Source organism: Aotus nancymaae, unplaced genomic scaffold (genome assembly GCF_030222135.1).
Source record: "Aotus nancymaae isolate 86718 unplaced genomic scaffold, 86718_ANA_hifiasm-v0.15.2.pri h1tg000029l, whole genome shotgun sequence".
NCBI classification, from domain to species: domain Eukaryota; kingdom Metazoa; phylum Chordata; class Mammalia; order Primates; family Aotidae; genus Aotus; species Aotus nancymaae.
Window position 1 is genome coordinate 76,630,578 of NW_026988442.1, and position 12,639 is coordinate 76,643,216.

The window sequence follows — 12,639 nt, forward strand, 5'->3', positions numbered from 1 at the left end:
GTATTTTTGCATGTGCTGTTCTCTACTTCTTCGTTAAATACAGTACGCAGCCAGCAACCACAGAAAAAGAATGCATGCCGTACAGCAAGAGAAGGGGAGGGAGATGATTTTCAGGGTGATGACTTACATGGCAACCAAAAGGAAAATAAGACAAATCTCACAAGATAGATATAAAACTAATTTGCAGTGACATTTGATACATAGTTTTATCAGAAGTAGTAATACATTTAGGTTACAGTTACATGAAAAAGAGAAACTGAAATTACAGGCTTTCTCCTAGAATATCCAAAATGCTCATCAACAGTTAATTAGTACAAGAAAAATGACCACCAGGTGATTGAATAGACAGATGTCATGTAGTATTTTAAAAACACAGATTCTGGGACTAGAAGCTACCACCAAAATATCCAGAAATCTGAGTTAACAGATATTTTATTTTGAACACTTGATGCTGATATATAGAACCATGAAGTGTTTGCACAGACCATGAATGCAGCCGCTAGCCTAGAGGCCAGTCACAGAAGGGAATGTGATGAACACCGTCCCTCCAGGGTGAGGACACAGAGTGTATGATGTGTTTGTGTTTCCCCCCCATATACAAAGGCCATCTCTAGGGCAGAAATCTCTCAACATCTCAAGCCCATTCTCTCTGCCCCCTCCATGAAACAACACGGCTCCAGCTTGGTGCTGGGAAGTCTTTCCGATGCTGGTTTGATTCCTGATCACCCAACTGGGCAGGGCCCTCTCCAAGACCTCTCGGGTTCTCCCTGGCACACCTTCCCTCCCGCAGGAGGAGGCAGCACTGTCTCAGAAGCCACCAACGAGTAATGCTAGAAGAATCAGAAGAAGGAGGTATCTGATGAAAAGGCACCTGCAAGTCTAAATTCCTCTTTGGTGAGAACACTGTACATCCGCTGAGGCAGCGCTTTGGAGTAGGGAGCAGGGCGCGGCACAGTGGTACGCAAAATGAATTCCCGGCCAGCAGCAGGTGGGAAGTCTGACATGGAGTTCTGCCTTCTTTCCTCTGCAGAGCCCATTCTCTTGAATTCCTCCTCTGGTGGAGCCATGGCTGCAGCCTGGAAAAGAATCAAATGCTGAAGTCAAAAGCAGGTAAAATGCTAAACTCAGATGCTTTTGAAGGACAGATGAATTAACATGATAAATAAATGAAAATGTCCTATGTAACTCAGTAATGCAGTCAGCTGTATGTAAGATTACTCAAAAACCACATTACACAGCAAATGCAAGAAGCTTGAAACACGGCATGAGCAGCCGGGCTGGAGACGGAGACAGGAGGGATGATGACTGCCAGGCAATCTGCTCTGAAGAGAGAAGGCCATATTCAAACATCTGATGAAAAAGGCCCATGGAGCTGTGCTGCTTTCTGTGTTTCTTCCAGCAACGACTCAAGTCTATGTCTGATAGCCCCAGCCCAGTAAGGAGCTGTTTTTCTCCAGAGTGAAAAGATGATTTTCATCTTCACTCTGGGTAAGAATTTTTAATCAATTTTTTTTAAGGTTCACTTGCCAAATTAAAAGAGGGGGCATTAGTGTTGCTTTCTGGACAGCTAATGTGATGCTGAAGTGACAGAGGCCCATACAGCAATGACCACAAAAGAGAAGTTCTCAGTATCAAAGGCATCTATTTTTTCATTGAAATGACATAAAATGCATATTACAGCCTAAAATTTTAATTCTGATTACTATACTTTTTTCATAATGTCATCAATTTGGAAAAAAAATAATTGTTTTGGGAATGGAAACATGAAATCATGTTGCACTAAACATCAGCAAGTGAGGTAAGCCAAATCCAGACTGTGAGGGAGGTGGTTAGTGTTCATGACCTTATGAAGTTAGAGGGATGGGAAGGAACAAGGAACTAGGAGGGGCAAAGGCTATTTTGTTACCTCATCAGAAGATTCAGTCAGCTTGAGAAAGGGTGAAAAAAGAAACAGTGATGAAAGGGAAACAAGCGAGATGGTTTAAATAGGGCTAGACAAGGGAGTTTGGGATTATTTCTGAGACAGCATGCACTACATTAAGGAACATGATCCTATCAAAATAATATTCAACACAAAGTCACACCACACACAGCACACCTCGCTGTCAACTACAGCAGACATCTACTACTCATGCATCTATGGCTCAACAGGTGACATATGGTGTCATTTAATGGAGAAATGACCAACAGAAACCTAGCTCATCTACTGGGAATTATGATGCTTAAAAAAAAAAAAGTGCTCATGTCTTGAGAAATAGATATTCCAGGGAATTTAGGAATAGGTGCCTAAGAGTTATTCAATCTAGCAAGTCTGAAGCAAAATCCAGTCATTTATTTGCTGAATTCCATTTAAGTATGTATATACCAGAGATACCTATAATCATAAGGCTTATTACTATTTATAATTTTAAGGAAAAGTTATATAAAATTATAAGCTATAAAAACACCAACTGAAATTGCATCACAACTTTCAAAGAAAAACTGTTAAAATCTTGACTAGTAAAATTGATGCAAAGTATCAGCTAATGGAAAGGCATATGAATAAACCCCTAACAGTTTACTTCAGCCAGACATTCAAGAACTAAGTTTAAAAATGTACCAACCAGATCCTTATTATATGGATTACATATAACAACATTCACTACAGACATTCACTACAAGGTCTGAGAACTTGAAATATTTTCTTAAATGACATACTATAGATGAATGCACAATTTCTGTATCCATTAAGGGGATTAGCTATACGATGAGGCCACTGAAAGATGATATACTATGCTCCTGTATTTAATGATTTTGAAAGATATCTTAAGTATATTAAGTAGAAAATAAGAATAACAAAGTAATTACATAATATAACCCCATTTTTAGAATTATATACACATATGTATATACTAGATATTAAATCATCAATGGGTAGTGAGATCATGTGATTAATATTTTCTTATAATTTTCTAGGCCAGGTGCAGTGGCTCACACACACCTATAATCTCAGCACTTTGGGAGGCCGAGGAAGGAGGATTGAAACCAGGAGTTCTAGATCAGCCTGGGAAACAAAGTGAGACCCCCATCTTTACAAAAAATACAAAAATTAGCTGTGCGTGGTGGTGCATTCCTGTGGTTCCAGCTTCTTGGGAGGTTGAAGTGAGAGGATTGCTTAAACCTAGGAGTTCAAGGCTGCAGTGAGCTACAATCGTGCCACTGCACTCCAGCCTGGACAACAGAGTGAGACCCATTCTTTAGAAAATGAATAAATAAATATAAAATTTCCCATATTGTCAGAGTTTTGCTTGCAGTCAGTAGAGGGGGTAAGAAGGTTATTTCTATTTTGGGGAAAATAATTTTGCTTAGTTATCTAAAACAACAATCTCAGGACTTAAAATATAAATACTTCAGATTTTAAATCCTCTTAACATACAACTTTTTTTTTTTTTTTGAGATGGAGATTTACTCTTGTCACCTAGGCTGGAGTGCAGTGGCAATGATCTCGGCTCACTGCAACCTCCACCTCCCAGGTTCAAATCATTCTCCTGCCTCAGCCTCCCCAGTAGCTGGGATTGCAGGTGCTCACCACCATGCCTGGCTAATTTTTGTATTTTTAGTAGAGATAGGGTTTCACCATGTTAGCCAGGCTGGTCTTAAACTCCTGACCTCAGGTGATCCACCCACTTCGGCCTCTCAAAGTGCTGGGTTTACAGGTGTGAGCAACCGCAACCAGCCAACATGTCACTTTTTAAAAACGATCAAAGAGGAAAGACTTTTCTGCAATATAAGGAACATTCATATTGGTGGCTAAGAAAAAAATGTGCTTGTAAGCTTCTGGGTAGTGAACTGGGTAGATATCACCAGATGTGGAACCAAACTTGGTTCTTGTTTTCATGCCAGAGACAAAAACAAGATAAATCAAAGCAAGCATCTACTGTTTCCTAGAAGACTAATTTATAAGGAAATAAATATTTGGTTATTAATTTGAAATTCTGAAGTTTAGGGAGCTGCCCCATAAACAAACTAAGATTAGCTCTTGCTAAGAACTCCTACCAGTGTATTTGGCTATGAAATGGAATATATTAACTAGTTGCACTCCAGACCAACTCTACAGGGATTATCCAGTTGTTACTCCATGTGTAGATTCATAGAAATTATTTTTCTTATTTGATTCTGAAAATTACATTCTCAAAAAGGGGTCATTCTAGTGTAAATAAGGGGAAGCAGGTAATTAGTGCACATCATAATACCTTTATCAGAATCACTAATATTAATGAGCCCTGAATTGATCATTATCTGTGAGGTGTCAGAGCCCTTAGCCAGTAACCAAGATACTACATAATTTTTTTTTTTTTTGAGACGGAGTCTTACTCTGTTGCCCAGGATGGAGTGCAGTGGCACGATCTCCGCTCACTGCAACCTCCACCTCCTGGGTTCAGGCAATTCTCCTGCCTCAGCCTCCCAAGTAGCTGGGATTACAGGTGCACGCCACCATGCCTGGTTAATTTTTTGTATTTTTAGTAGAGACAGGTTTCACCATGTTTGCCAGGCTGGTCTTGAACTCCTGAACTTGTGATCCACCTGCCTTGGCCTCGCAAAGTGCTAAGATTCAGGCATAAGCCACCGCACCCAGCCGATAATATATAATTTTAAAACCTTTACTTTCACTACTAGAGGTAATGATTATGATAATTTTTCAGGCTGGACTTTCTTTCTGTGCAGAAATCTGTTTCCGTAGCCCTAAAAATCTGAAGTTTTCCTCTTTTCTAGGAAACCTCAAAGGTAGGTATCTTCACCATTACAAGAACAGTTATATTTATAATTCAAGCTGAGTTGTGAATCCACTTTGCACTACATGGGCTTTAAAGATGGTAAAACTGAACTCCATTCTAATTTGAAAGTACCTGTAAGTAAACATTTTTTCCTACAGCACAGCATTGGCCATTGCTAATTGTGTCCCTGCCAGCTTCTATAACAATGGATTTTGGACTCTTCTGAAAATTTTTAAAATGTAGGTCCTAGAATACACTTATAATTTTAATTCAACATGTAGGAAAACAAGTGGATTTCGAGGCTCAGAAGTCATTGTTTCTTCAGTGTTCAAACCCAATGCCCAGACTTATGCTTGGGTGGCATCACTGTGATCAGCCACGTGTGGGAACTAAAACAGCCTCTTCCAGAGCAGAGGTCTGGAGAGATCATGATAGAGTCAGCAATGGTTCTCACATACCCTCTGAGCACTCACAAACAGCTTGTGAATGATCCTGCCAGCATGTCCTCTTCCTGCACCGGTGACTAACACTTCAGGCTGCTCCAGCAGGCAACTCACAAACCTAGGAGAGACAGACAACCAATGAAAGGGTGGAAATGAGCTGTCCAGGCCACTTTGCGTCCATCCATCCTCCCACAGGAGTTTTATGGACAAATCCTCCAGCTCATACTGGCTAGAGCCACCAAGGTTGGAGTGAAATTTTACAGCAAGATAGACTGACATTTGGAATTAATATCCACTCAATTGAAAATCTTCCTGCTTTTTCACCTATGTTCATAAAAATTTTTTCAAGCCTATCTCTGTCAAAGTGTAAGAAAAAATATTCACTCTATTTTTTTTAGACTAGAAGCTTAGAAAATGCTAGTTAATAAAAGATGAAAAGAAATTTGGATAACATAAACTAAGTTATATTTATCCAGTAAAAGCAATGATCCATATTTGTTTTTGTTTTTTTAAGGGGTGTGTGTGTGTGTGTGCACGCGTGTGTGCACATATGCTTAAAAGACTTGCTGTTGGGCAAAGTCGCAATTGTAAACTGTGCCATTAGATGCTGGAAACACTGAACTTCCAGGTATGTCACAGATAACGTATGGTGGAACTAACAGAGTTGAAGGCACAAAGCCACCAAGCCTGCACCACCTGCTCACTAATTCATACTATTTTAGAAACGAGTCCCTTAATTAGAGCTCATTCTTCTCATTTAAAAGGAAGAAATTTTCAAAAGCCAAGTAGGGAGAAAATTTCACTCAACTAAAGACATGAAATGCAAACATGAACTTGTTAAAAGAGAGCAAATGCCTCGTCATATAATATTAATTATTTAGCATCAATAATGCCATTTCTTACGGAAAGGGCAATGAAAATGTTTAAATGATGACAAATTTAAGCCACTGAACAGGCTAATTTGGAAACACTTTATCACACATTAAGACAATATTGCGGCTGGACGTAGTGGCTCACGCCTGTAATCCAAGCACTTTGGAGGCCAAGGCGGGTTGAAACCCCGTCTTAAAAAAAAAAAAGAAAAACAATATTGCAGCCAGGCGCGGTGGCTCACACCTGTAATCCCAGCACTTTGGAAGGCTGAGGCAGGCGGATCACAAGGTCAAGAGATCAAGACCATCCTGGCCAACATGGTGAAACCCCATCTCTACTAAAATACAAAAATTAGCTGGGCGTGGTGGCGCATGCCTGTAGTCCCAGATACTCGGGAGGCTGAGGCAGGAGAATTGCTTGAACCCAGGGGGCAGAGGTTGCAGTAAGCGAGATCACACCACTGCACTCCAGCCTGGTGCCTGGCAACAAAGCAAGACTCTGTCTCAAAGAAAAAAAAAACAAAAAACAACAACCCAAATAAACCAATATTACTCTTTCAAGTAACACGAGCAAAAACGAACAGGGCCTCACACTGATCTAAGCTCCACTGCTAATGGTGTTGAGTTTTATAAAGAGAAAAGACTGCCCTGATCATTTGCCTCATCTGAGAAAAGCCATCTGGTCCCTCTTTCAAAACATAATTGCAAGGTGCATAGGAGGTGTATCTTTGCTATCACAAATTTTGTTTAAAATAAACAACTAGGAACAGTAAGCGGAGATGGTTTCAGCACCCCCACACTGTGGTCAAGGAACAGTAACAGCTGAAAACAAAGTTCTAGGGCAGGGTGAGCAACACAGTTAACAGCTCCTCCACAAGAAACTTCAGACACTGCATCTCCAAGAGCAAACCAAGGAATCCCTAGAAAAAGAGGCTCTGAGAGACTGTTTCTAAAAGTGGGAAGAATTGAAACACCTGGCAGACTCAGAAATACAGGAGAAGTCAAATGCTCAGAAATACAGGAGAAGTCAAATGCTATGATAATTAAGTATTTCTGTCTCTAGACAATGCCTGTTTCAAATAATATATGAGTACCACAAAAGAGTCTCAATATCCTATTACAATTTTTCTTAAGAGAGTGGTGGCTTTTCCTACTGTGGACAAAACTGAATTAGCCAAACAGCAATTACCTTTCAAGATCTTCCTTTTCCTCCTCCTGTTCACATTTCTCAGTTCCAAACTTGGCTTTTAGTGACCGAGCTCTTGCAATGAGAGCTTCCACATTAGTAATCTGGTGAATGATTTCCTGGCGGTGGAAAAGGAAGAGGCATACGTTGGGAGATGGCAAAAAAGCAAAGCCTTTTAAAAACGCATCTTAAAAATAATTTGTGCCAACTAAGGAGAACACTGGGCAAGATTCTGATACTACATCAAACTTACTTCCAGCTTCTTGTCTTCCGGATTGGGGAAGTGCAAAACTTTACTGGAATGGGATATTATCTGCTTTATGATCTTCTTAACTGAAGAAATGTTTTCCAGACTTTCTATTTTTAAAAGATTAAAGCCATCATTAAATAAATTAAGCAAAATATACTTTCACTTTGGAAATGAACTAATAATCAGTTAAACATGACATTTACCTTCTTCCTTTACCTTGAGTACAGCTGCATGAATCACACAAGGTAACAGGTGCCGAGCAAGGTCTGCAGGTTTCTGGATTGCCAGATAGTGCAGCACCTGAAGGATAGTGTACACATATGATCAGCGCAGGTGTCAAAGGATGACAGCGTCTTACAGAAGTGCAGATCCGCAGCCACTCATCTTACATCTTAGCAAGACAGCACTCCCCACTGCAGGTAGACAGCCACGACCCCAAAGGTGAGGATAATGTTACTGAAAGCACCTAAGAACTTCAATCTTTAATAATGCTAAATATTCTCATATTTTTTTGGCTTCCATATGTAATACATGCAAATAAGGAAAATACAAAGAAAATAAAAACCACCAATAAACTACAGTGCCTAGAGATAACAATCATGAACAGTGGAGTGTTTTCATTTTAAAACACAGAATACACATATTAAGGATACTAATATTAAATATGTAAAATACTGCTTTTTAACCTGCTTTTCTCAGTTAGTATTTCTAAACATTCTGACTTTCCATACATTTTAAAATTTTTTTCCAATTCTTATTATAACAATACAGAGAAGTATGTACAAAACATGGACCCTACCTTTAGGCTCTTTATTCAACAGTAGTAAAGATAAAAGAAGTATAAACCCTATAAATATATAAAGTTCTTTGATATCAATAAACAAAATTTTAAGAAGTATAATCTCATAATGTGAGTCTGACTAATAAATGCTCATGGATTTCAAAATTTAAAGAAACACAGGTGATGCAGAAATTTTCCTGCAATCTTCCTTCACCAAAACACATTTTCATGTTTATCCTCTCAAACTACTTATAAGCCCATTTAAACACAGAGATGTAGATGCATATGTAATTTCTTAACAAAAATTAATAACTTACATACTGGTTTATGATTTGCTTTGTTCATCTAATAACTTGTGGTGGACTTTTTTTTTGGCTTGGAGAGTTTTGTCTGATTTGAAACTTTTTTTAAATGAAGAACTATACTATACATACCAGAGTATTAGAAATAGTTTAAAGAAAACACTAGCTTAGGAAACAATGTTACCAGGCCTTTCCAAGTCCTCCTGTGTACCCTCCATCCCCAGAATTAACTACAAATCATTCTTTTGCTTTTCTTTATAGTTTTTTCACATATGTAGCCTTAAATATGTTCACTTTTTTCTAGTTTTAACCTTTATATAAATGGAATGTTTCTGTTTATACCCCTCAGTGACTTGCTTTTTTTTCATTCAGTATTGTTTTTGAGATTCATAGACCATTCCAACATGCTATAGTTTACGCTTTTTCACTGCTGTATTAAAATGTTCCCACACTAATAGTGGATAGATAGCTCCTCAATTTTTGGCTATTACAAATAATGCTCCTATTACATTGTTGCACATATTTCCTGGTGCAAATGGCACTTGTACAACAATTACTTTAGGATATATACCTAAAAACTGAACTAGGAAATGTACAAGGTAATTATCCTACAAAGCGTTTCAACAGATTTACATTCTTATCTAGAGTAATGAATTCCCTCTGTTGTACATCCTTGCTAACACCCAGCTTTCTGAATTTTGTTTTCCTTAACTCAGAGAAAAAACAAATTTATAGGAATAACATGAAATATGTTATTACTCTTTACCTGGATTCCCATATGAACTGTCTCCCTCCTCTGTTCTGGATCCCTTGCATCTCCCTGTGCTCTTGTGTATGTACACACTATAGACATAAACTTGTTTCTGAATAATTTCAGAATAAGTTGCATACTCATGTCCCTTATCCCAAAATATCTGTATTTCCTAAAATTAAAAATATTTTATTATGTAATCAAAATGCAAATGATTCTCATTATATACAATAAATTTAACACTGATAAAATAACTGTAATCTAACCTACTATCCTTATTGCAGTTTTGTCAACTGACCCATGTGTATTTTATTTTATTTATTATTTTATTTATTTTATTTTATTTTATTTTATTTTTATTTATTTTATTTTATTTTATATTTTATTATTTTATTTTATTTTATTTATTTTATTTTATATTTTATTTTTTTATTTATTTTATTTATATTTTATTTTATTTTATTTTATTTTATTTTATTTTATTTTATTTATTTTATTTTATTTTATTTATTATTTTATTTTATTTTATTTGAGACAGGGTGTTTCTCCGTCACCCAGGCTGGAGTGCAGTGGCACGATCTCAGCTCCCTGCAACCTCCACCTCCCAGGCTCCAGCAATTCTCCTGCTTCAGCCTCCCGAGTCGCTACGACTATAGGCACGTGCCACTGCTGCCCGGCTGATTTTTGTATTTTTAGTAAAGATGGGGTTTCACCATGTTGACCAGGCTGGTCTTGAACTCCTGACCTCAGGTAATCCACCTGCTTCAGCCTCCCAAAGTGCTGGGATTACAGGTGTAAGCCACTGTGCCCAGCCGCATAATGTCTTTTATGACCCTTTCCCTCCACCGCTACAAGTCTAGGTAAGCATCATCCAATGCCTTTAGTTGTCATAGCTCTTCAATCTCAACTAATCTGGAACAGCTTTCACTCTGTCTTTTTATAACACTGACATTTTGAATATAGTCTCCTCTTCCTCCCTACTTTTTGGCTAACTAAATTCCATACTGTATTCAGATTTCTTTAGTTTCTAAAAATTGAGCTCTAACTCACATACCATAAAATTCACCACTTTAAAATGGATAACTTCAGTGGTTTTTAGCATATCTGCAGGACTATGTTACCATCACCATTACCTAAATCCAGAACATTTTCTTTCATTTACCCCAAAAGAAATCAAGTACTCCAAAGCAGGCACTCCTGATTTCCCCCATTCTCAGTCCCCATCGCTGGAAACTACTAATCTAACTTGCTGTCTCTATCGACTTGCCTGTTCTGGACCTTTCATATAAATGGAACGATGCAATATGTGGCCCTTTGTTTCTGGCTACTTTCACTTAGCATAATATTTAGAAGGTTCACACGTAACGTACCAGTTTTAACACGTACCAGTGCTTCCTTCCTTTTTATGGCTGATACTCCATTGCATGGACAGATCATATTTGGCCTATCCATTTGTCACTGATAGACATTTGGGTTTGTGCGATTTTTTGGCTATCATGAATAATGCTGTCAACATGTATGTATGCAGTTTCTTTAGTTTTTATCTAATGTCATTTTCCTGTTCCAGGATCCACTTCAAGACATCACAATACGTTTAGCTGTCATGTTTCTAGGCTTCTCTTGGCTGTGACAGTTCTCAGACTTCCGTTGTTTTTACTGACCTTGACAGTTTTCAATTCTAGTCAAGTATTTCATAAAAACTCCCTCAATTATGGTTTATCTAATGTTTTTCTCATGATTAAACTGGGTTTGGGAGGGAAGATCAGAGGTAGAGTGCCACTGTCATCACATCATGTCAAGAGTACATACTGCCAATATGACTTAGCCTGTGGATGTTACCCTTCATCACCTAGCTGAGCGAGTGTCAGTCGGGTTGCTGCACTGTAACATTACTCTTTTTCCTCCTTGTGTACCATACTCTTGGAAGGAAGTCACTATGTGTAGCACACACTTAGGGAGTAGGAATTAGCTTCACCTTCCTTGAGGGTGGAGTCTCTACATACATTTAGAATTCTGCACAGGAGATTTGTCTCTTCTATCCCATTAACTTATATATTCAATCAATTATTTATATCAGTATGAACTCAAGGATATTTATTTTGTACTCTGAGTTACAATCCAACATTATTTTAATTTGTTGTTCAAATTGTTCCAGTGTCGGCCAGTTGGGAACTCTTTCAGTTGGCTCCTGTGTCTTTAATATGCCCCCAAAATTGTGTAGATTTTCTTTTTTCAAACTCTTTAAAATAGAATGTTCCTCATTTTAGGTTCATCTAATGTTCCCTCACAATTAGGCTCAGATTTTGCATTCCTGGACCAAACAGCATATAAGAGTGGTGTTGGGTTCGTCAGAGTATCACAGCCCAATGTGCACGATCTCCATTTATTCCTTATTGGTGACGTTAATTTTGATCATCCTATGGAGACACTGTCCTGTTTCTCCACTTGCCTTGCAACGCAGAAGCATTCTGTAGAGAAACACTTAAAAACCATGCAAGATGATGCTCTTCAAACTTCCACCTAGACTTAGTATCTATTCGTGATTCTTGCTGAACCAGTCTTTACTATGGACATGGTTGCAAAATGAAGACTTCCAACATATCCACTACATTTACCAATCATCTTTGTTCTGTAGGAAATGACCTCCCCCCACCTAGTTCTTTATGTATCCATAAATTATCAATATGGTTCCAAGAATTCCTATTTTTTCCAAGGGTTTATAATTCACTTCTGTCCTTAACTATTTAAAACTCAAATTGTCCCAGATTTGGCCAATGTTGAGTCCCTTCAAGTTAGCTCTCTATGAAATGACCCCATCTTTTTTTAAGCAACTTCCTTACTGTCTAGCAATCCAGGATGTTCCAGGTTTATCTTGTACCTTCCCTGCCTCAACCGTGAAATCAGTATTTTTTTTTTTTTTTTTTTTTTGAGGAAAGCATGGTTACTTTTAGTGAGGAATGTGTTAAAAAAAAAAAAAACAAGCTATGTGTGCTTATTGCTATGGGGGTGTCATTGCTTCTAGACTCTTTAAGAAGAAAGCTGGGAAATGTATGCTTGTGTATATACATATACACAAATACTTACACATGTACATACCCACATAACCTATCCATATTTTAAAAACCTGTAAGTCCATACTAATACCTCCAATTCCAATCCATTGCCACTGGGTTCTTCCTTGCATTCCTTAATTTCATACTTGCATCTCACTTTCACAGTAAGAAATTCTGGCTTCCAACACCACCAACACATTTAGTTACTCACTTCACTCAACCAATAATACATCTAAAAGAGTTTCAG

The 12,639-nt window shown here is 37.9% G+C and overlaps 2 protein-coding genes across 6 annotated transcripts in view; one reads left to right on the forward strand and one right to left on the reverse strand.

Moving 5' to 3' along the window:
* ZRANB3 (zinc finger RANBP2-type containing 3) overlaps positions 1-5,759 on the forward strand; it is a 313,593-nt gene extending 307,834 nt beyond the window's left edge. For 2 of the 4 annotated variants that reach the window (XR_010344621.1, XR_010344623.1), the window contains 2 exons: positions 791-894; positions 1,031-5,759. The gene's annotated coding sequence lies outside the window, so the exon portion shown is untranslated. The remainder of the gene's footprint in view (positions 1-790; positions 895-1,030) is intronic. The other 2 variants (XR_010344622.1, XR_010344624.1) reach the window with 2 other exon arrangements.
* Positions 188-12,639, reverse strand: part of RAB3GAP1 (RAB3 GTPase activating protein catalytic subunit 1) — a 103,809-nt gene continuing 91,357 nt past the window's right edge. Inside the window, exons 20-25 of one of the 2 annotated variants that reach the window (XM_012468454.2) lie at positions 7,709-7,805; positions 7,509-7,612; positions 7,259-7,374; positions 5,213-5,315; positions 1,907-1,927; positions 188-1,076 (exon numbers count right to left, since the gene is read on the reverse strand). In XM_012468454.2, coding sequence (XP_012323877.1) covers positions 840-1,076; positions 1,907-1,927; positions 5,213-5,315; positions 7,259-7,374; positions 7,509-7,612; positions 7,709-7,805 — 678 coding nt within the window. In that variant the 3' untranslated portion in view covers positions 188-839. The remainder of the gene's footprint in view (positions 1,077-1,906; positions 1,928-5,212; positions 5,316-7,258; positions 7,375-7,508; positions 7,613-7,708; positions 7,806-12,639) is intronic. The other variant, XM_012468455.2, reaches the window with a different exon arrangement.